The sequence below is a fragment of the Mesoplodon mirus genome (genome assembly GCF_964341445.2).
Source record: "Mesoplodon mirus genome assembly, chromosome: 3".
Lineage (NCBI taxonomy): Eukaryota > Metazoa > Chordata > Mammalia > Artiodactyla > Ziphiidae > Mesoplodon > Mesoplodon mirus.
In genome coordinates, this window is record NC_138978.1 from 48,819,039 (window position 1) to 48,843,336 (window position 24,298).

At 54.0% G+C, this 24,298-nt stretch overlaps 1 protein-coding gene across 4 annotated transcripts in view; it reads right to left on the reverse strand.

Annotated features, from left to right (window-relative positions):
* Positions 1 to 24,298, reverse strand: part of SSBP3 (single stranded DNA binding protein 3) — a 166,418-nt gene that overhangs the window by 17,301 nt on the left and 124,819 nt on the right. For 2 of the 4 annotated variants that reach the window (XM_082612386.1, XM_082612387.1), the window contains exons 6-9: positions 10,793 to 10,873; positions 9,848 to 9,907; positions 5,482 to 5,548; positions 5,296 to 5,372 (exon numbers count right to left, since the gene is read on the reverse strand). In XM_082612386.1, coding sequence (XP_082468512.1) covers positions 5,296 to 5,372; positions 5,482 to 5,548; positions 9,848 to 9,907; positions 10,793 to 10,873 — 285 coding nt within the window. The remainder of the gene's footprint in view (positions 1 to 5,295; positions 5,373 to 5,481; positions 5,549 to 9,847; positions 9,908 to 10,792; positions 10,874 to 24,298) is intronic. The other 2 variants (XM_082612388.1, XM_082612389.1) reach the window with 1 other exon arrangement.

The following is a 24,298-nucleotide window of genomic DNA, read 5'->3' on the forward strand; positions in this document are numbered from 1 at the left end:
GTGCAGCCGTGGAGCCGGCCACATCCACAGGGGTGTGTGCATGTGTATGTCTGTCTACCTCCCCACACTTACACCTTGTCCCGACGAGGGCACCCCAGACCCTGGACAGAGGGGCTGATCCGTGGTCAGGAACTATAAAGGGTCAGGCCCCACCCTCTTGGTCTCAGTTCTGCACTCTTGGGCAAGGTCCATGGCGATGCAGAAAGGTACCCTGCAGCTGGCAGGGGCTGGGGCCTGCTTCTGCTTCCTGCAACTCCTCAGCACAGGGGCTCTTTTTTGATGTTGCCTGGCACCCCAAAGAATAGTCTTTAGGACAGACCTGTCAAAGGGGTCTCCAGTTTGTTGGGCAGTTTCCTGGGCTTTGGGCCGGCCCTCCACCACCTCTAGTCATGTAGCAGCCTGGCCAGCCCCACTGGGAGGTCTCCGAGGAGCCACCAGGGAAAGTGCCTTGAGTGGCTCCACTCTCTCCTCACCAGCCCAGGGTGCCCTGGCCTGGTTTACGATCCTTCCATCTCCTTCTGGGGTCTCTGCTCAGAGGCATTGAGCTTGGGCTGTCCTGGCTCAGTGGGGAGATGCAGCTTCTCCTGGTGGCACAGGACTGTCTCTAGGGATGGTGGATTATCCTTCACCTAAACATTCTCAAATGCAGACAAGCCAGGTTGGCGATCTGACTCTAGGCTGTGCTGACCCCACCCCAACCAGAATACCAGACGCGCTGCAAGTGGCATCCACGGGAGCCTTCAGAGCCCTGCCAGTTTCAGCCTCACCCCAATAGGATTCACTTCTGAAAAACTGAGCCACGGTGCTTTGTGACCGCCTGGAGGGGTAGGATAGGGAGGGTGGGGAGGGAGGGAGATCCAAGAGGGAAGAGATATGGGAACATATGTATATGTATAACTGAGTCACTTTGTTATAAAGCAGAAACTAACACACCATTGTAAAGCAATTATACTCCAATAAAGATGCAAAAAAAAAAAAAAGAAAAAGAAAAACTGAGCCAGAAGTTCTCACCTGACACAGGCATAGGCATAATTCTTTAAAGAGAGAATACAATTAAGTGGAAATACTACCTCCTTTTCGCCACTGGCTGCTTCACAAAACCAGAATAAAATCTGCCTGAGGCACTGAGGGCAAAGGGCAGGGTGATGCCTAGTTTGCTGGTTCCTTTGTGACATTTAGGCCAAAATGATACACAACCTCAGAAAGTATGATGTTACTCCATTCGGTTTTGAAACCTATAAAGTAGCCCCAAGACCACACTGTACCTATTCTTTGTTCAGAAAGTTCTAGAGTGGCCCCACTATTAGCAATGTTATTCTCCACTTGGAATAACAGGCTGAAGGTTTCCCACCTCTGTGTCCAGTCTCAGCACGGCCCTGTGCATGCAGTGGTGCTTACTAAAGACTGCCTGAAGGGGCTTGGTCACCTTTCTTAACAGTCCAGGCATGGCAGAGACAGGGCTCCCTCCCTGGGCCCAGGTTCTAAGGAGGGAATGGGATCCGTGCAATGCTTTGCGGAGCCTTGTGCTGCGGTCTCTCTCACAGCTGTTTCACACGGCCCCACGGTGAGCCCTGTGAGGTCATCACCGGACACCCATTTTGCAGATGAGGGACTGGAGGCCCAAACAGGCTGAGCTGAGGCCAGGACGGTGTTCCTAGCACTAAGCTCATCCCTTTCCTGTCCATTCTGAGTGATCAGGGCAGCACCCTCAGGGGACAGAGAGAAAAGGCTTGGGGGGTAGATCCTGTCCTCTCCCTACCCTCAGCTTGGGGGTCTAAAACTTCCAGGCTCTACAATGCCCACTCCTTGGCTGACCCCAGAACCTGCAATCCATCTCATACCCCAATCTCGCCGAGACCCAGGCTCACTCAAGGCCAGGTCTTTCTGCCCCCAGTGAGGGGCTGGTGAGGACATCTGGGTTGCTCTAAGGGAGGTTTGGCTCTGGAATTTAATACTGCACCCTACCCAGAGGGGCACAAGTGACATGGGAAAGGAAGGAAACAGAAACACTAATTAGAAAAGATACATGCACCCCTATGTTCATTGCAGCATTTTTTACAATAGCCAAGATATGGAAGCAACCTATCCATTCATCTTGGATAAAGGAAATGTGGTACACACACACAGAGGAATATCATTCAGCCATAAAAAAGACTGAAATCTTGCCATTTGTGACAACATGGATGGACCTTGAGGGCATCATGCTAAGTGAAATAAGTCTGATAAGGAAAGACAAATACTGTATGATTTCATTCATACATGGAATCTAAAAACCAAAGCAAATGAACAAACAGAAAACCAAAGCAAGTAACAAAACAGAAGTAGTTACAGATACAGAGAACAAATGGGTGGTTGCCAGAGGGGAGGAGGGTGGGGCTGGGGGGGGGGAGGAAACAAATAAGTGAAGGAGATTAAGAGGTAGAAATATCCAGTTGCAAAATAAAATGAGTCATGGGTATGAAATGTATGGTGTGAGGAACACAGTCAATAACTATATAATATCATTGTATGGTGACCCATCATAGTAACTAGACTTATTGTGGCAATCATTTTGAAACGTCCAGAAATACTGAATCACTATGTTGTGTAACAGGAACTAACACAGTGCTGTAGGTCAATTATACTTCAAAAACAAATGAACTCATAGAAAAAGAAATCAGATTTGTGGTTACCATTGGCAGCAGGTGGAGCTGCGGAGGTTGGGGGGGGGACTGGATGAAGGCAGTCAAAAGGCACAAACTTCCAATTAGAAGGTAAGTAAGTACTAGGGATGTAACATACAACACGATAAATAGAATGAACACTGCTCTATGTTATACATGAAAACTGTTACGAGTAAATCCTAAGAGCTCTCATCACAAGGAAAAAACATTTTTTTCTATTTCCTAATTCTGTATCAATATAAGATGATGGATGTTCACTAAACTTATTGTGGTAACCATTTCATGATGTATGTATGTCAAATCATGCGGTACACCTTAAACTTACACAGTGCTGTATCTTAATTATATCTTAATAAAACCAGAAAAAAAAAAAAAAAAGGAGAGATGTTTTCAGAGCCCCGGAGGTTGGTGGGGTGGAAAGGGTCAGCTGGCCTCACCGCAGGGCTAGCCTCTCCCTCCCCTCTGGGCACCGACCTGCTAGCCTACAAGAGCTCCACCCCTGTACCCTGCTTGGTGAGGCCAGGAGGGCCCTTTTCAGCAAGACCTCAGCCTTCAGGACCCCCACCCTCTTTAAACGTTCCATGAGAGTGTGCCAGACTGCTGCTCAGGGACATGGACACGACGAAACTCCCGCTAAGCCAGGAGGAAGTCCTAGACTTTGGGACACTCTGCCCTCGGTCCGTCTGATAATTATCCATTCCCAGCTTCCAGAACCTCAGTATTACTACAGACTTAACAAGTGTTAATGGCCTTTGCCAGAAAAAATAAAAAGAAACGCGAAGCAATCACCAAACCCAAGCAGCTCGAGTCCTGAACTATGGTTTTAAGGCCCCAAGTTGGAAAACACGAATTGCTTCCTAAGAGGCTACCCTGGGCCAAGCATCACGCCAAGAACTTGAGCCTCCTCCTTTCAGCAACCATACAAGGAAGTACTGGTCTCCTTCCCATTTTACAGATGCAGCTGCTCAGTCTCCAAGAACCAAGAGGGGTGGGTGGTGGAGTACTCCATCCTCTTGTGTCCCCTAGACACCCCCCCAACCCCCCAGACATCCTGGAAGTCCAAGGCCACTGCTGATTTCCACACCAAGAGTATCTCTAGTGTGTGGCTGAGGAATCTGAGAGTTTCTGACTCAGGAGAGGGAACACTTGGCTTTCAGACCCTGTCACCCCTCCCACGGGTTCCTGCGGAGGTCAGCTCAAGCCGGCCGCCTGGCAGGAAGGGGCCACTCTGGTAGCTTAAAAGGAGCTGGTGAAAACACAAGCTCTGGGGGATTTGAGGAAAGAAAAGAAAACTGGAGCTGCAATTGGTGAGGGCTTGCTTCCTTTTAGGATTAAGGGGCCAACGAAAGGCAAGGACCTCCCTAAGAATCTTTCAACGCCACAGATGTTGCAGCCATCACCGAGAAGAACGCGGCAGCTGGGTGTGCTGTAAATACAATTCCAGACAGAGTGGAGGGCTGTGGGGTGTGGCAGACGCCTCTTCCTCCAAAAGGGAGGCATGTGTGCGTTGAGTGGGGGCATGACCTCACCCCCAGGGCACCGGAAACCTGTGCAGGGGCCCAGAGCATCCCAGCACCGACAAGCAGGAGTGGGAGAGAAAAGGAGGCCTCCAGGCAGGGCAGAAAAGAAGGGAAGGAACACCCTAGAACAAAATCCTCCTGCTCTCACTGTGAAATGCCCCTCTCCTTACTCAGACTTCTGGCTTTAGATAGTCAGATACCAGAGAATTCGCAAGGAGGGCAGAGCACAGCAAACTCTCTGCCACAGCGCCTGCAGGACCCAGAGCCGTGTTCAAACACTCAGAAGAGCGGGAGCCAACTGTGAGAAGGTGCTAGAACAGGAATGGCCTGCCAGACCCCTGCCTGATGGTGCTGTGGGACCCGGGACCTGTGGGTATGGAGCTGCATCCCAAGGAGCGACCACTGTGTCGCTGCTATAAAGGGGTGGGCAGGGCACTTGAGGTAATTTCCTCTAGAGGTTTCTAAACTGTCCTTTTTGGCAGTGGAGCCCCTCTGGGCAAAAGAAAGTTTAGGCAGGAGCTTGGTATATGAAAATGGCAAAAGCTCTGAGTTGAAGGGAGTGCCGGGGCCCTGGCCGGCCTGGCTCCTCGCAGCTGGGTGGTACCACCAAGAACCATGGCTACAGATTCACCCCCCACTGGACTGGGGGGGGACACTGAGGCCTGCTGGGGCCACCGAGGTGGAAGTGATTTGTCCTAACTCAGACAACTGGTGAGTTGCAGGCAGAATAATGCAATATCTTGCCTTGGGTCCCAACAAACTGTGACCGTTGAGCCAGCTCAGGCCCACCCTACCTCCCAAGGGTGGGAGGAAGCTTTGGGGACCCACACCGCTGCTTGGGGACACAGACCCCTGCCTTCCAAATGCCTCAAATCCCTCCCGTGGAAGGCTCCCAAATGCTCCTCTTCCCCAGCTCGCTGGGGGTCCCCTCAACTCTGCCAGGTGGGCTGCCCAGCTGTGGGCAGAACGGGCCACTGGGGCCCTGGTCATGCCCTCTTCCCTCACCCCTCCGAGGTGCGAGACGTGGAAAGACTAACAGACTTGGAAAGAGGAGAGAAGGCGGGTGCACACAGATGGCCGGGAGATGGAGAGACAGACAAGCGGTCGGTTACCTGCGGGCCGGGCCCCATGGGCCCCATGCCTCGGGGAGGGTTCATTCTCTGCATTGATCCTCCCATGTTGGGGTGCCCTGCGTGACAGAGCGGGTGAGCCGTGAGTGGCAGGAGGTGGAGGCAGACAGTGGGGGGGGGAGCCCCTCCTGATGCCCCCCCCGCCCGTGCCCACCCTGCCTTGTCTACCTTGTTGTCGCGTGGGATCCATGGAATTGGGCAGCAGTGGCTGTGTCCCAGGAACTCCTCCCGGAGGCTGAAAGAAACGTTAAGACCCGAGGTAAGTGGCTGCTCCCCGGAGCTGGGGACAGAGGGGAATGCACCTGCCTGCCCAGGCTCCCCACCTGACCATTTAGGGCCACTCATGGCCTCCCCAAGGCCGCTCCTGCTGCCCGCCGGCTGGGGGGTCCCCGGGCAGCAGCAGTCAGCTCCAGCTGGTGTTACGGAAAACTGCAGCATGGGTGGGTCAGCATGGGTGCTTCATCTTTGGGAGAAGAACCACGGCCCAGCACTGCCGTCTTGGCAGGTCTATATACCTGCCAGAGCCCAGGCACACTCTGGCTGGGCCACCAGCCACACCCCCTCAGAGGCAGCACTGCTCCCTCCCTCCCTTTTACCACCCAAACTCCAGCTGATGCAGTTTAGGCCAAATCCTGTCTCTCCTTTGCCTCGTGGGGAGTGGAGATGTAACTCGTTTTATCCCCAACTCCCAACGGTGGGGACCGAGACCCACTAGCTAAAATCCTGCCACCGTGGGAGGTCCTTTTTCAAGGGGGCAGGGGAGGAGGCGGCTTTTGAGATTTAGATGAGGGAGCTGAGGTCCAGAGGCCTGAGGGCCCCCAGTCAGCCCTCAGTCCCCTGCGGCAGAGCCAGGAAGAACACCCAGGACTCTGGACCCCAGGGGTGGAAGAGGAGGCCTCTAGGAGAGGGTGAGCAGGATGCTGAGTGACAACCTGCCACCGAAGGCCTGGTGCATGTGGCACATGCTGGTGTGACTACTACAGAGAAGCTGAGGACGGGGCCAGGGGTTTCCTGAGTGAACGCTTGGCACACCAGCTACGAAAACCCCTTCAAAGCAATTTATTTGAGACTGAAGTTTATTTCAGCTGCCATATGAAAAAAGAGGAAAGCAGAGCTGGGGGAGGGGGAGGGAAAGGGAGCTTCACTTTTAGAACCCCATGCCTTAGGACTAAGCATGGGCCCTTGGCTTGGAGAGGAAAGCCTCTGTGAAAGCTGGGCACCTGTGATGGGGACCTCCACCCCCACCCCCTGCTTCGCCCGGGTCCCCCAGCCCCGCCCGACTGTGCTGTAGGGATGATGGCCGAGTGGGGAGCGGATGGCCCAAAAGGAAACTCCAAACCAGTTCTGGAATGAGGTGGTGGGAAACAAAGGGACAACTTCTCACTGTTCAGCTTCAGAATGGCGTGTGTGCGTGTGTCTGGGGAGGGGGAGGCTTCTGGGAGGGCCATGCAAGCCTGCGGGTACTTGCTGCTTGAGAAGTGGCATCTGGCACCTGCTGCTTCCATCTGCCTGGGGCTGCAGAGAGTCTCTCTCTGTGGCCCTGGGTTTTAGCTGCTCCGACCTCTTGCTTTCTCCCAGCTCTGCTTCCTCCCCCGAGTTCCCAAGCTCTGAATCACCTGGCTGGTTTTTGTCTGCCCACTTGGGGGTTTGGGATATTTCTCGAGCCTGGTTTCAGGACTCCGAGAGGACACAGGAAGACCTGCCACTGAGGCTGTTTGGTTTGGGGGCTCCTGGGATGTTGAGGTGCCGGGAGACCCCCACCCCAGGCCTTGGTAATCCCCCATCTAACTCTGATGGAGCGGCCGTAGGGGGCTGGACAACCACTTCCTCTCCAGGTAGCCCCGTGCTGACCCCCAGTTCTGGCCGGAGGCTCCTCCTTGGGTTCCCCTAACCCTGCTGTGTGTCAGAACCCAGGAGCAGAGCAGGGCTTCCCGGAGGCCCAGAGGGGACCCAAGAGTCACTTCCCTCACTGGAGTGACCCTGAAATAAGGCAGTCTGGGCCTCCTCTACCAGGGAAGAACCAAGGTAAAAGGGGCCACACTGCAAGGGCTGAGGCCCTCAGGCGTGAGAAAGGAGAAAGATAACGGCTCATATATGGGACTGCAAGCACGAGCCGTGCACACACCCTTGGGGCCCGCTGGGGAGAGAGATGCTCTGGGGCTGTCCCACAGGCTCCTGGAAGTAGGCCAGCGCCTCGCCTACAGCACCATGGGGCAGGCGCAGGAAGTGTCTGCCTAGTGAATGGACAAATCCCACCAGAATCTGCTGGGTCACTCAGCTACCTGCCTGAGTCCACAGGTTGGGTGGGGTAGGGGCTCCACTGGGATGTGATGTCAGGGCTGCCTGACAACCCCAGACTCTAGCCTTCCTCTCCTTAACCCTGCTGAACCCCACTGCTCACCGCCCACCCATCGACCCTGGCTTGAAACACCACAATGCTCTCTCTGTACAAGACTCCAACCCCCTAGCCAGGGAGGCAGATGGAGGACGGCCTTGCAAGGCTTTAGGGCCAGGTCAACGACCCTGAGCTCCCGGTCTCCCTAAGTGCCCTACTCATTGCCCTAACCCAGGAGGTCACGTGGGCCTGAGCTGCTTCTGCTTCCTCCTCCTGCCCTGGGGAAGGCTGAGCTAACGAGTGGCATAGAGGCTTCTGTGGGACCAGCAGCCCCAACTGAGGCACTCTCCAAGAGAAGCCCAGGGTCAGTTCCTGGGACAGGGACACATCCCCCCTTGGAGGACAGAAATGTCTTGAGTCCACAGGAAGCTGGAAACCGGTATAGATTTCCAATGGGGGAGTGGTGGGGAGGTTGGCCCGACTGATTTGTAATGCGAGGTACAGATGATGGATTTATTCTCCATGTGCCCTCTTGGGCACTTGCTCATGCTTAATTGATAAATAGAAACAAGCGTCTCCTCTCATGTCCCTTAATTGATGGAGGAAGGGCCACAATTATGATAAGGAAGCATCTGTTCCGTCCCTGGGGCAGAGGCCAGTTTGGGCTAAGGAGAGCCCTGGGTGGGCAGGAGGGAAAGTTGCTGCTGGGGTCCATGCACGTGATGGCAGAGAAGGCCCACTTGATGGCCCGTTAAAATCAAAGGCAAGGGGCAGCACTTTTACACCTATGAAAGCTAACTGAACCTGGCGAGGTGGAGAGGAAACAGCACTGGGCCGGGAGCTGAAGACTGACACGAGCCCAGCTCACTGAGACACTTAAGGAAGTCACTGCTCCACTCTGACCCTCTGTTTCCTCATCTATGATACATCCTAGGGTCCCTCTTTGCTCAAAAAGCTGGGTTTCTAATTCTTGTCCGAATTTTTCCCCTTCGTGTCAGAGAGAACAGGAAAGCAAAGATTTTTGGAGAAAAAAGAATAGTGGAAAGTGGTAGGCTATTTAACGTTAAAGTTGGAGTCCCCTGGTTATGAGCATCTCTCCAAAGTCCCTGTAGTGTCTCACTCGGGAGTTTTCTTGCAGGGCCTTGAGAACGACAGGGATCACATTCAGGTAATGCCCATCTAGCTGGTGACCTAACTCCCAGCTCCCAAGGCAACAGGGGCTGGATGTGCTGGCACTGCCGGTCAGACGTCCTGAAGGGCTTCTGCAAGGTCCTCTAAGGACTATGTATACACATAAGTATGGGCATGAAAAGAAATTTCCCTGATTTTTAAAGTTTAAGTCTGTCTACCCTAAACAGAAGACAATTCCTCTTTACCTCTGCAGCTCTCTTCCCGCCCCTGGATGGGCTGAATCAGGTAGGGCAGCTGGGGACCGATTTCTCCAGACCACCTCGAAGTGCCAACCCTAATGGGCCAGCATAAGGCCCACAACTCCAGGTTGGAAACCCCTCCCCGTAAGCAGACCACTTTTCTAATTACATGAATAAATCCTTTCTTATTTTGAGTTGAGTCTGGGAAGCAGGCAGACATTGCTTAAAAACTCACAAATGTCCTCCTCGCTGCATCCAGGTAATCCACAACTCCAGGTTGGAAACCCCTCCCCGTAAGCAGACCACTTTTCTAATTACATGAACAAATCCTTTCTTATTTTGAGTTGAGTCTGGGAAGCAGGCAGACATTGCTTAAAAACTCACAAATGTCCTCCTCGCTGCATCCAGGCTCCTGATCTAAGCATTCCTACTGGCCATTTCTCCCCTTAATAGCAGGATTATATTTACCAGCCTTGGCAATTCTCAAAAGCTTCCAGGAAAAAATGCACGTTGTCAATTAACTTCATTAAGAAGGAAGACCCTTTTCCAAGAAGGGGCTGGAAGAGAGGGGCTGGGGCGTTACCACCTTCTCTAGAATAGTGGAAACCCTGCATTCCCGGCCTGCTGCTCCAGAACTGGCTGCCCAAAGCCCACCGGTAGAGACAGGTGAAATGTTGAGAGGGGCTGCATGGGGACCTGTTTATAAGCCTCCCACGTTAAAACTGTCCCTCCACCTCCCAGCCCTTCTCTCAGATTGTGATTTGAGTCCAAGTCCAGCCGGGTTCACGGGTGGCCGAGTGAGGGGAGAGAAGATGAAAAGGTACAGTACCTGGTTTCCCATTCTGATCGGGGGCCGGGGGCCGCCTGCGTATCGCGGTGACATAAAAGGCTGCAATTACAGGGCATTAGTTCAATGACAGCCTGCACTCAACGGTGACAGACAGAAATGCGCTCCTCTCCACAAAGTCCAGTTTTGTTACAACTAGTCATCTTTTAAACTCTCTTCCTCCCGGTGGCCTCTTCCCTCGGGCAAAACTTCCTTTGGGTGGAGGGAGTGATAGATGCATATACCCTGCACCTGTTGGCGGAGATCTACTCTGGATGCCTGCCGCGGCAGCAACTGGGACCCGGCACAGGACGCGGAGGAACGGTTACAGCAATGCAGGGCAAAGGAGGAGACCTCTGCTCTTGGTAAGGGCAAGTGAAAGAACCGGAAAGGGACTTGTACAGAAAATTTTCAAGCGTGCAGACAAAGCTGGACACGCGCTCACACACACTCACAACAGCGACAAAGGGGGTGGGGAAGGGGAGCGCGGGGGAGGAGGTACACAATGAAAACAGTGAGGGTACAGCGGGCGCCCTAACTCAATGCGGGGGGGCGGGGAATGGGCAAGAAAGCTTTCTCAGCAGCGAGAGTGCACAAAGAAAAGGCCAGGGATGCAGCTTTGGTTACAAACAATGGTTAACCAAACTCAAAAACAAAACAAAACCAAAAGTGAGAGAGGAAAAAACAAAAACGCAAAGGTCGCTGACAAGGTCACAGAAATAGTTTTCCTTTTCTTTTGGTTTCATATCCGAGCGGGATGTGATGTCCAAGGAATGAAGACTATCTTTAGGGAAAAAAAAGGTATTTTGGGGGGGGAAAAGTCTCCTTGGTCAAATCTCCTCAAAGGCAATGGCTAGAGCACATTTTGATTTTTGTTTTTCCTCTGCTGGCTCTGTCCTCCTGGTGCCCCGCGCCCCCCGGCGGGCGGGCGAGCCACAGTGCGTTTACCTGACTGTGGGGTCCCATCATGCTGCTGGGATTGTGAGGTGGAGGCTGTGCGTGCGGCGAGGGCTGTGACCCCGGAGGACCCTGTGAGGCCAGACAGTAGAGGCAGGTTATAGATCACAGCACATGGAGAAGCGCAGGAGAAGCTTAAAAGAACAAAAATTAAACCAAAACGAAGGGCGGGCGGGCGGGCGTGCAGGCTCTGGTTGGCGGGGAGGTGCAAGCTGCTGCTTGGGTCGCCGGCTCAACGGTGTGAACGGCGGGCAGGAGGGAGAGAAGCTGATAAACACATTCACGGGGGACTTACAGGCACGACAAATAAAATCAAGCTCCTTTGTGGAAGCACACGGGGGCGGGCCGTTGCAGCGGAGTTTGCCATGTTAAATACGTTGATTGAGACGGGATCAGGGCAGAGCGCAGGGATGCACAGAAACTGACCCCCCCTGCAGGGCACCCACGAGCCGCCCCCCGGGGCTGCGGAAGGACCGGGAGGCCCTGCCCTCCAGGAGCTCCCGGGCTGGGTGGATGGAGACGGGTCGTGGGCCAGGACCGGGTGACCAGTCTACCGAGGGGAGGGGCCCTGATGGATGAATGGGAACAGACAGGAGGAGCGAGGTGGTGCCAGAGACTGAACACATGGGGGACAAGAGGAGGAGACGGTCACCGGGCGCCCACTCAGCGCACTCATTAACACCCCTTCACTTGCAATTGGTCCCGTGATGTGGGTTTCTCATTCCTATTTCCACCAATGACGAAACTGAGTCTCAAGGGATGAGGAGATTTGGCCACGGCCACATAACCGGTAGATGGTAGAGAGAGGAGAAGCCCGATGGGTCCAAGGCTGACCCGGACCCCTGCAGCCAGACCTGAACGGGTGTGTGTGGGAGCAGTGGGACGGGGCTCTCCATTCCAGCCACCCCTATCCCAAGCTGACCCCTGAAGCCCCGGGCTATGCTGGCCTCGACTCCCCACAGAAGAGATGAGCAGATGAATTCCCTCAAACCACGGAGTTGGTCAAACCGTGGGCTGCAGCCCATTAGTGGATGGTGAAATCAATTCAGTGGGTTGCAGCCATTGTTTTTAAAAACGTGGAACACAATAAAAAGCATAATAGAGGGCTTCCCTGGTGGCGCAATGGATAAGAATCTGCCTGCCGATGCAGGGGACACAGGTTCGAGCCCTGGTCTGCGAAGATCCCACGTGCCGCGGAGCAACTAAGCCCATGTGCCACAACTACTGAGCCTGTGCTCTAGAGCCCGCGGGCCACAACTACTGAAGCCCACGCACCTAGAGCCCATGCTCCGCAACAAGAGAAGCCACCGCAACGAGAAGCACCCCGCGCACCGCAACAAAGAGTAGCCCCTGCTCGCCGCAACTAGACAAAAGCCCGCATGCAGCAACGAAGACCCGACGCAGCCAAAAATAAATAAATAAATAAATAAATTAAAGAAAAAGAATAGAAAATATTGGACAGCCTTGTGTGTTTTAAGGCAGATACTTTTCATTAATCTCCGTTTATAAATGTGTGTGTGTGTGTGTACTGGGTCACTGTGTCAAATGTATTTTCTACTGCGGGTCACAATCAAAAAGCATGAAAATCCAGTCGGGGAGGTGCCCTGCTGCCCACTCGGGACGTTGGGAGTGGGAGGCCAGTCCTGCTGATGAGGGCACACCCTAATTCACTCTTTGCACTGGGGGCTGTGCTGCTACCCTTGGAAGTTGAGAAAAATTCAAAACACGCGTGGGGGATGAGTGTGGTTTCATTAAGAAAGAGAGGGAGAAGGGCTCTTTGAGAGACCCAGGCAGGGTTTCCTTCCTCAGCCTCCTCCCTCGAAGCCAGGCTGCCCAGCCTGCTGCTGGCTCAGGAAGCAAAGCCCAGAGCTGGGAGAGGGCGGAGGGGTGGGCTCGGGCCGGCGGGCATGGAGACAGAGAGAGGTGTGCAGAGAGAGGCGAGGGGGCCATGCCCAGGGCAGGCCTGGAGCTTCTCGGCCAAGTGAGGGGCTGCTCACTTCCCAAAAGCCCCGCGGAGCAGATGTTCCCCTACCTGCCACGCTACTAATTTCAACAAGTGTGTGTCTTTCTAGCGGCTGCCAGCAACGGCATGGTTTGTTACCATGAGCAATTTTCTTAATTAACAGACATTAATTAGCCATTTAGCAATTTTGCAAGCATTTGTTTAGCGGCTTTCCTAAACATGAATACCACTGTGATAATGGCACTGATTAGAGGGTCCCCTAATTAACAGTACAGGGAAGGAAAATTGAAATCACATAAATTAAAAAGGGAGGGGAAGTTAATGAAGGCGGGACATATTTGCACCTGCAAGTCTTTTGTACCGTGAAACTTGGGTGCAATGTAAACAAAATAAGATAATTTGAAGCCAACCCCCAAAAAAAGGAAAATGAAAAGAACGGAGGAGGAGGGTTCAAGGGTGAGGTCCAGTCTCCAAGAGGGGGCAAAGGCCTTCTGTCGGGTCCTCAGTTCTAGGCAGGAAGGAGTACCTCCTCCCTCCCAATCCTTTGCCGCCCCCCCTGGTAACATCGTGATCCTCAGGGCCAGTGGTGTGGCTTGGGCAGGTCCCTCACACCTGTGCACCCCGGCAGCCAGGGGAGGTCAGGAGCAGCTGACTCACTGAGTGATCAGAGAAAAAGTAAGTAAAGCCCCTCAGACAGCCACAGACAGGGGCCTCGGTCAAAGCAGTCCTTGCTAAGGGCCAGCACTCAAACCCAAGTCTTGTCGTTCCAAGCTGCCCCTTGGCCCTGCATTCTGGCTGCCTGGGCCCCCGGAGGTCCAGAGGGCAGGGCTGGTGTGTGTGCTTCACCTCTGCACCTCCCCCAGAAGCTCTCTGCAGGACCCTGCTGCCTGGGCCCTAATGAGTGGACAGGGAACAACTTGGCCTCCATGCCGCTGCTTCAAGACAAATGACAAGGAGTAGTAGTAAGGGAGTGTGGCTGGTCAGTGAGGCCCTAGCCCAGCAACTTCCCTGTCCTGGGGGGAGCTGTGGGGAGCAGGTTGCTAAGCCCTGAGAGGGGGCAGTGGTTATGAAGTCTCTCCTCTGACTTGGAGCTGGGGTTTGGAGTGCCGAGGACACGGGAACCCTAGCCCAAGCCAGCCGGTCACCCAGAGAGAAAAGCCCACCACAGTCTGGACATAGGCGAGGATACAGCTCAACATTCACCTTCCCAGGGCATGAAGCTCCTCTCCCAGGCCCAGTCAGGCTGCCCAGGCTCTGCTTATGTACCTCCCAGCACGGCCCCCAGCACTACTGGGAACGTCACACAGCCAGAAAGCTTTTATTCCACGGAGCCAGAAGCCCACCTTTGCCAATGGGTCACCCACATCCTCCCAAATCTCCATCCTCTGTATCTCTGCTACCTCCACTCAGCCTGACAGCCCTCCGTCACTATATCTGTGTCCGGGTTCTGTCCCTGAGACTGGATGCAACAGCGCAGGGAGGGCCCTGCACACTTGGCTTGTTCTCAGGAGCTGAGAACGGGGCTCCACAGTGGGAAAATGTTTGCTCGTGTGAAGATGATGACAGACGTGCTGCCCATCTCCATGAGGAGGTATGGCATCTGCTGCCCTGTGCTTTATTAAACCACAAAAACGTGTTCTTCTCTTTCTAGTCTGCATTCTCAACAAGAGACTGACAGGTAGGTTTAGAGAAAACAGACCTTAGTCTTTTCAACTTGTTACCCACTCGAGCAAAAGGCTATGTAGGAGGCAGACAAAAAAAAAAAAAAAAAAGAACTTGTTTTAAGATTCTGACCTTTGTTGGGATGTTGGCTTTTCTCTTCCCCAGCTGCTGCACAGATCTGGCAGGCAGGTGGAGAGGACGGAGGTGGAAGGTGAGAGAGGGCGGGAGTCTTAAAAATACTGAGTGTTCTCACACAGGACAACTCTCCCCGCTCCCACCCGCCCTCACACTGCCAGTGGGGCCTTCCTGGCTTCTACTTGCTGAAAGCTTTAGAAGAACCCAAAATAGGTGCATCTGGAAGCCTGCTTGGCCAGGATGACTCTCTGCATCCAGCTCCATTTAGATCATCTCCCTCACAGACCTTGGACGCTTTCCATCCTAGGTGCTGCCCAATCAACCCTCCTGACATGCCAGAGAGATGGATACGGGCAGACATCTGAGGTGAGCAGAATATAGGGCCAGACCAGGCTGGGGGTCACACCAGAAGCTTGGGGAGAACCATACCTGCCCAGCAGTCACCTGTTTGTTGGCGGCCCTGAAAGATCATCACTGCTTCCAATGCTCTTCGTTCATGGGGGAGAAGAGAGGCGCAGGACAGAGATGTGATTTGTCCAAGGCCACAGAGATGAAGCTGGCAGCTGAGCCACATCACCTAACTCCAGCCCAGGGTTCACTCTCTTCATGGTATCATGTCCCCATCCATGCAAAGAAATAGGGTTTGGAAAGAACTGGGTTCAAATCCTGACTCTGCCACTGACTGCACTTCTCTCATCAGTGAAATGGGAACAATTACAGTAATAATAACGAAGCCACACCTGCCACACGGTACAGATGGCCTTCACTTGCATCAGCTCATGTCATCTCAACTCCCCACTGGAAGGGCTCTTAACTGCTCCATTTTATACAGCCACAGAGCTGAGGCTCAGCGAGGCGAAGCCACTTGCCTTGGATTACAAAGCTATTAAGTTGTGGGTCCAGGCTGATTCTAGAGTCCTGGGCCGCCTAGCTGGTCCACCATTCTACAAGCCCGTGAGCAGTGCTCCTAGAGGCTGAAGGACTTGTGGGTGCATCCAGCCACTCACCCACATACATATCCTGGGTGCTGACCTCCCATGTGTCTGGCCAGCCCATGTTGGGGTGAGGGAGGGTCACAGAAGTGCACTGGACTCGTCTTGGCCCTGAAAGCTCCCAGGCTAGCTGGGGAGAAGGATGAGGACACAGTGACAAACAGGCTGGAGTGTTGGTTTAAACTGCCACGGGTTCCAAGAGAAGGCGACAGGTAAACCAAAGCCCAGGGAGGCCACAGAATGGAGGCCAACAGGGAGCTGGGATGAGAACTGGGGGCCCCTGGCGGGTCAGAACTCTTTTCATCGCACAGTACTGCCTCCATGGGGTGACGGCAAGGAAACCTGTGCCGAGGGGACACCCCAACTCAGGAAATCCCTGCCACTGAATCTGGGAAAAGGAAGGTGACTTGCCCACTTCCTGTCTGGCCCTCGCTCTGGCCCCAGACCCTGTTAATGGACTTGCCATTCCCCTCAGACGTTACGGAAATACGTTAACTCCCGCACTTCCTTATTCTTTTTCCTGCCACTTTGGCACTGGGTGGCAGCCTCCGAGAGCCACTTAGGCAGGGCCCGGGGAGGCTCTGCTATGGGCCATTCCACTAAACCCCTAGATGCTGACAGTTGAGTGAAAGTGCCTTTGCCGTCATCGACGTGGTGGGGAGTAGAGAACAACAGATCCAAGGTCTCTGCAGAAAAGCACCTCAGAACCGTCAGCAGGACCCACCTATGCACTCCCCCCTCCGAAGCTATCCTTGAGAGATGCGCTTGTGCACGATGGGGAGAGCTTCCTGGCATCCATCCCAGCTCCTCCAGGACATGCTGTGAGTCCGGTTTCCTCATAAGGAAAACAGGATATTCTACAGGTATTGCAGGGAGGTGGTACAGCTGATGGTGCTAGGCACAGGTCCCCAAGCTTCCACAGTCCCCACGCCTGATGCTCCAGAGCCACTCACAGCCCATTTACAGGGAAGGCGAGAGCTAGACTTACTCTGTGGGATCGCCCTCCTCAGCCTGTTGAAAGCCCACACATCCTCCTTTGCGAAGCCTGGCCTACTCTACCCAGCCAGGTGCACTCCAAACGTGGGGCATCCTCTTTGGACATCCTGCCTTATTTGTGGATGCCACGTGGGCTCCTCCAGGGCAGTGACACAGTCCCCACGTGGACGTCCAGGGCAGGGCCTGAGCAGAGCAGTGAGGCGTGGCCAGCAGGCGGACGCCTCAGCCACGGTCAGCCAGCCCCTGGGTGGGCACATCTAACACTTTTGGGTTCAAGGAACCAGTAGGAAACGTAACAACAGGAATGACCACGCTGGTCCTCTGAGCTAAAGACTCTTGGGAGTGAGGGAGGACAGTGCCATAAAATTAAAAACCAAATAAAAAAGAAAATCTGTATTAAAAAAAATTTTTTTTTTGAAGGAGAAAGGTAATAAAAGCTATGTGCTAAGTTTAGTATTTCCAAAACTCATGGCTCCTTCACCAAATGCCATCCCATACTCCCCAAAGCTGCCTTCAACCTGCCTGGACATCATGGACTCTCAAAAGAAACAGAGATGAGACTGAGTCCCAGGTTTTCTGAGTGCAGAGGTGGGCCAGTGGGGAGAACTCGGCTGTTAGAGCCCAAGGCACTGGGGCTAGAGTCCTGCCTGACAGCCCCTGCTCCTCTGTAAGGAGCGAGGAATCCAGGTGACACTCTCCTTGCAGAAAAGCTGTGAGAGTGCTCTGGGAACAGCTGAACACCCCGTCAGTACCATCAAGGCCAAATCTGCCTTTAGTCAGAAGGCCTTTGGGGAAAGGGGACTTGAAGTTTTAGGTTGCTAAGAAACAAAACGCTCCACTCATCCCTGTTCCCCCCACCCCCAGACTCCTGGGAATACCGGCCAGTGGTCTGGCAAGAATGCAGGGGTGGGTTTCATCAACTGGCAGCAGGAAACGGATGACCCGCATTACTAGTGACCTGTGCAATCCGCCCATTGGGCGTGTTACTGTAACTGAGTGAATATAAAATTACATTAATTATACACATGGCAACAGGCATGCAACAGACAATCCAATTTGCTCCTTGGACACGAATGCTGACAGGAAATGCCATAAGCCCATTCTGGGGAGAGGGCCAAGGTGTGCCTGTGTGCCACCGACATCCCAAACCTGTCAACACAATGTGCCTCCACCCATAGCGTCCCTGTGGCAGGAGGCTGACCACCTGGCGGGGTGAAGGAGCTGCTGACATGCAGCTCATCTCAGAAAAAGTTATTTCTTCATTTCGATCCATGGGAACGAACTTGTCAGTGACTCAGTTGCCTTCCTATCCTGCTTCTATCTGTCCCCTCCGGGGAAGAGGCATCTTTATGTGTGTACATGGGCAGTAGAGGCTGGAGACAGCCCTGAAGTTACCAACTCAAGGCTAGAGGGGGCTGAGCTGGGCCACACCCAACCATGGAGCTATGGCCGGGCTGCAGCACAGCCCTGAGAGCTCACAGTCAGGGGGCTGCCGGCCTCTGGGAGATGAGCCCACAGCAATCACGGCCCTCCGTGGGCACCAGGTAAGGGGGGTAGGTCTGGCAAGTGGTGGTGGCCCATCTTCCCGGGATGGTGGGGAAGTTGCCAGTGAGAGGAGCAGGGCAGTATACGACGTGTCTCCCTTGGAGTCACCTCTGCATAACCTCAGGAATCCTCACAGCCACCGGGGTCCACTCTGTGCAAGGATCAGTGAAGGACTCATTGATTTCTGGCTGAGCAAAGGCCCCGGCTGACCTCCCCTCCTCCCCGTGCCTCTCTGAGGAGCCAGGACGGTGCTGGGCAGGTGGCGAGGGCGAGAGGTCTGTGCGCTTGTGAATCTGGCTTCCCGGGATAGGCCGCCAGGACACCCCGCAGGAGGCACTCAGATCATGTTTTACTCAAGAGGTCCCATGGAGACAGAGACGCAGAATCAGCAGGCGACGGTTTTCAAAACAAAGGGAGGAAACATGGCAAATGAAAGTACAGGCGGCGTCCAAGACCTAACCAGAGTCCCTCACCAATGCTGCTCCCTGAGTCTGCCCCAGCCCCACGCACAGACGGGAAAGCCAAGCCCCAGGGACATGGGCTCACTGGTCCCAAGTCCTGGCTTGGCGCCCTGCGCCACACCCAGAGTGGAGGCTGGGGTCAGCAACCGCACGAGGACCGCAAGAGCACGGCCACCACTGTGGCTGAGCTACAGGAAAAGTCAGCAACCTATGGCTCAGGGCCAAATCTGGCCTGTCACCTGCTTTTGTAAATAAAGTTTTATTGGAACACAGCTACACTCATTTGTGTACCATCTGAGACTGCTTTCATGCTGTATCAGTACAGCTGAGCAGTTGTGACAGAGATCAGATGGCCCACAAAGCCCGAAATATTTACTATCCAGCCCTCCACAGAAAAAGTTTGCTGACCCTTGAGCTTAGTAATGGTTTTCAAGACTGAAGAGGGAAAAAATTGGAGTCTTTTTAAATTCTCAAGGAAAAGCAAACAGTGCTAGATCTACTTTCTGATTTTAACCTCACATCTCTTTAATAAGATAAATGAAGCAAAATTAACCCCATTTTACAAAGGAGAACACTGAAGTCCAGTGACACAGCATTATTTACCAGAGCCAGGATCTATCCCACTGACGACAAGAGAATGAGTGCCCGGATCCGAGGTCAGCAAACCTGAGTTCTGGTTCCCCCACCAACATGCCATGTGACCAATCTCTGAGCCCCGGTTTTCTGGGCCATTGGTCTTAAACAAGATGATCTTTCACTACTATAACACAATAACCAGCATTCATGACCAGTTGTTTGGTCCCAGAGCATCTCCTTGCTAACCATCTTCCCTGCGTTCATTCTTGCCACAATGCTGGGGAACACACTCTTCCCTCGCTCGCCAGCACAAAACATGCTGGGGACTTGATTCCAACCCTGAATTCTTTCAGCAGGTTCGTGCTGTTTGACCCTCGCCTATGCAGTGAATTCAGAAGAATTCTCTAGGGTTACCTCAGGAAAGGGCTCTATCTACCTTGAAAGGCTGTGCTTGGGGTGGGGGAGGGGCAAGGAGAGGCGATTCTGCTTCGAGCCGCTGCTGCTAAACCCTTGAGGCCTCCCTGCTGAAGATTCTTTGTATGTGCCTGTGTCCACAGAACTCAGCACTCTTTCCAGGGACACAGGAAAAAGCATTAATACGCAGAACTTATGGGCAGAACCCACGTCCACCTGGCAGTGCACCCAGCCGCTGGGTCCCAGCACCCTGGGCTGAGTGTGCGCTAAGTGCTGGAGACACAAAAATAAGCAGTACTCTGGCCTTCCCTGAAAGAGTCCCAGGCAGTGGGGAGAGAGCAAGGTGTAACTGTGACTGCAGCAGCATTCCAACAGGGGCAGGTACCAGGTGTGCGATTACAGAACCATCACATTGCGTAGGCAGGGCGTGGAAGGATGGACAGGCGTCCTCTGGCAGAGCAGAAATAAGAGGGGCTTCTGGGCTGAGATCGGCATTTGTGTGGCAGAGGCAAGAGTGGGCGTGGTGCTGGGGGGGGGGCCCATGCACAAGATGGTGAGCCTGGGGCTGGGACCTTCAGGCTGAGGAGTGGGGTCATTTACACCTTTGGGAGCTCATGCAAGGGAGTGGTGATCAGACCTATGTCTTGGGAAGCACACATCCATTCCATTCCTTTCCGAAGATGTTTCTGTGCCCTTCCTCGAGTTAGAAATAAAGACCTGTGGCCACTGGAAAACAGTGAGTTCACAACTGGGGTGCTAATTCCCATCTCTTGCTAACTACACATGGAGTGTGTACCTGCTCCGCCACTAAGCCACACTACACCCCTGAACAGCCAGCCCTCTTTAATGTTGACGAGGGTTTCCGAGACCCAGTCCCAGCCATGTGGGTTTCTGGCTGACATCCGGATAGCGCACTCTCTCCTCCCAGACATCTACTGGTTGCAGTAGAGACCGGCTCTGTGGGTAAGTGGGAGAGGCAGAGACACACCCAGGATCCAGAACCATGCCAATCCTGCAGAACACAGGGAGGACACGCCTACCTTGCCAAGAGAACCAAATCTCCCCCCACCCCACCCCCCAACAAAAGACTGCCTTTTGCTCTGAAAGTGGACAGGGCTGCAAAGACGCATCCCGCTCCTGCCCGCCAGCCTCCACGCCACCTCTCGCCAACACTCAGGCTCCACTGTTCATCACGGCAGCACAGTGAAGGCGAGGTGCGTGTTTAAAAGGCACTGCCTCGTCCGCCCAGAGAATTCTTGCTCGACTTTAAGCTCTCCGGGCACATGCGTGCACACAGCCTTCCTGCCCTACCCCCTTAAGCCCAGACAGATGATACAGAAAGTACAGATTCGTCCTACCAACTAGGACAGGGAGACCAAGGCTGTGGAAGCTATAAACCCAGATGCCAGAATTCAACCCCAACTGTCCACTGGGCAGAATAGGGCTGAGAAGGAAGCAGGAAAGTTGGCCAAGGTTTCCCCTTTAGTTTTGTGGGTTCCAGGATGACTGGGTGGTTTCTCGTGCCTCTTCTCCCCTGAGAAGCTTGGGGAATGGCCCAAGATCTTGTCTTCCTTCCTCAGCTAAGGAGAAGCAACAGGATGGGGTGAGGGAAAGAACCAGGACACTGGGGAGAGACGGGCTGAGGAAGCCTGCCCACTGTTACCCAGGCAGTGGGCTATGAAACCTGGAGCACCTCAGGGGCAACACGAGGGGCAGCCATGTGGAAGAGCTCCGGATTCATGGGCCAGGGGCACGTCTGCAGTCCCCTCCCAAACTCCCTAACCTCGCCCGTAAAACAGGCTGCCCCACCTCCCCATAGAGAGCCACAGATACTGAGCGTCCAGTACTTCGTCCAGTGCTGGCGACCAGCCCGCACCACAGGGCAGCTGCTGATACACAGAGCTGTGCTCAGATCCTCCCCGCCCCAAGGAATCCTTCAGGAAGCCCCTCTTTCCCTGACTAAACCTTCCTATTACCCCACTCCCAGGGAGCTGCCCCCTTGCCTACTAACAAGTAACCCGTCCGAATCTGAGCTAGTCTCAGGCTGGACTCACGGCCCTCACCAACCCCACCTGATGTGGGGGGTGCTCTTCAGCCAACTCCACAAAAGCCATCTGGTCCCTGAAGTGCTCCATTACTTCTTCTGCCCCCAAAGCCCTTGATGCCCCCACAGGACAGGGCCTGGGTTTCTTCTGTTTACCACTGCACCTCCCAGGTCTACTCCTTCTAACGTTACATTTTTCTGATGGGCAGACTGAGGCCCAGAAAGGTAAAGGCACTGCCCCAGAACAGACTGCAAGTCTCCAAACTCTTAGACCCTTTCCATAACTCCAGAATAAGTCTCTCGGAGTTAGATATTATAATTAATCTGAGGAAGGGGCACTTAATCAGATTCACATTTGGGGTGTACAATTTTTTAACCTTGAGGCAAGGATGGGACAAGACTTTGTCAAAGTCTTCTCGAATAAAAATGACCCGAGACTGAAGAGGCTTCAAGAAGGGGAGGGGAGAATTCTGCAATCTGCAGAAGAGGCCCTGCAGACATGCTGGGTGGGGCAGGGCTGGGTCTGAGAGCAAAAGCTCTGGCCCTTGTCCCAGGAACCAAGAGCTGGTTCAACAACGGGGTGAGGGTAGCAGGGGCTAGATCACAAAGAGGTCTGGATGTCTTAAAAAGAGCCTGGACTTTATTCTTTTTTTTTTTTTTTTTTTTTTTTTTTTTTTGCTGTACGCGGGCCTCTCACTGTTGTGGCCTCTCCCGTTGCGGAGCACAGGCTCCGGATGCGCAGGCCCAGCGGCCATGGCTCACGGGCCCAGCCGCTCCGCGGCATATGGGATCCTCCCAGACCGGGGCACGAACCCGTATCCCCTGCATCGGCAGGCGGACTCTCAACCACTGCGCCACCAGGGAGGCCCTGGACTTTATTCTTTTAACGACGGGATACCACTGACAAGAAGAAGACCACTTGACGGAGGGGATGAGCCACTCCACTGACCTGCAGTGAGCCCAGGCTGGAGTCTGCCACGTGGACCAGAAACACCTGGAGCCAGGGACTGCCTTGCCTCCCAGCCCTGACAGCCCAGCAGGGCCAGGCGGAGAGCTGTCCCTCCTGGATGTATGCAGAAGGAACGCATGCCCAGAAACCAGCCCCTGGGAAGGAGCCCTTGTGCAGACACCTGATCTGCCTTTCATTCTGAACACATTCCCAAACTCAGAGCTGGTGAAGCAGGTAGAGCTGTTCCTGTTTCACAGATGAGGAAACTGAAACTCCAGTGATACCCAGGTGAGTCACTAGTGACAGAACTCAGGAGTACAGTCAGCCCTCCATATCCACGGAGGCAGAACCCGACGACAGGGAGACAGACTGCACTTGGCCATTCGATATAAGGGACTTGAGCATCCACAGACTTTGGTATCGGTGAGGGGTGCTGGAACCAATCTCCCCGTGGGTACCGAGGAACAACTGCAGAAGCGAAGACCCAGCCCCCTGGTGGAAGAGCTGACAGTAACTCACAATAGCAAGCTCACCCTGATGAGCTTGGCAGGAACAGAGTCAGAGGCTTTTGGACATACAACCTGCTTTCCTGCTTCCACCTCCGCTGTCAGCTCCTGTCGGTGGACCAGGGACAAGGAGTCAAGGTGGCAGGGCCCAAGGGGACAGCCACGTGGGCAGGGTTAAGGAAGGTGACACGTTAGAGGACCAAATAAGACCCGGTGCTTAGCAGGTGCCAAAAACATCAGTCTAACTGAAGGGTTAAGCGCTAAAAAGCCAATCAATCTTGAGAATACCCCGAACCTCTCCCACACTTCACTGCCACCAAGGCTGTACTGAGCCCGAGGTTCCTTATGGAAAAAGGAGAAAACTCACGGCGACCCTTGCTCTTGGTTGAGCTGAAGACCTACCTCCATCCTGGCCTCTAGCTCGCAGAAAAGAACAGCCCAGAACACCCCTGCTTGTGTCCACAACACAGGACCCAGAGTGTCTACCCGCGCCAGGCAGGGCTTCACAGGCATCATTTCGTGGTGTCCTCATATCCACCCCAAGAGGTAGGGGGTATATCTTCACCCCAAACTGTCAGGTGAAGCAGCTGAGGTTCAGAGTTTAATGGACTTTCCCAAGCTAGCCAATGTGCCAACCCAGGCTGCATGACCCCAGGGCTGTCAGGAAGCACGTTTAGAGAGGGTGAGGGAGGGATGGGACACACAGGGGGCAGATGAACTAACAGGCACGTCGGAGCTCCAGGAGTCCAGCCGCTGGGCTTCTGACCATTGGTCAACACTGGGTCACGTTTCCACGGCAGTAATAAACAATCACTGAACACGAGTATACGTGTATGTATATAGTCAATCCTCACCAGCGCTCTGAAAAGGAAGCACTGCAATGTGCCGAATGTCTGCTTCCCAGCACAGCCGAGGAGATCAGTGCCCAGAGAGCTCGGGTAACCCGCCCAGAACACGTCACCAGGAGTGGCAGTGGGCTGTCTTGCTCCAAAGCCCCTGCTCACAGCCACTGAGCACTGACAACCCTCTTTGGCCAGGCCTCTCCTGGAGCTGCGTGCCCCCTGCTCCCCTCCACTGCAGACACAGCTGAAGTGGTGTCCCCAGGGTCAGGGAGCCCCTTGGAGAGCCCAGCACGGAACGGACACTTCATGAAAGCTATGGCCCCACCCGTGCCCTTAAAAAGTCTAATCCCACCCTTTTGGTCTTAGCAAGAGATGGGGCTTCCTGGAACCCAGGGGTGGGCCTAGGCCAGGG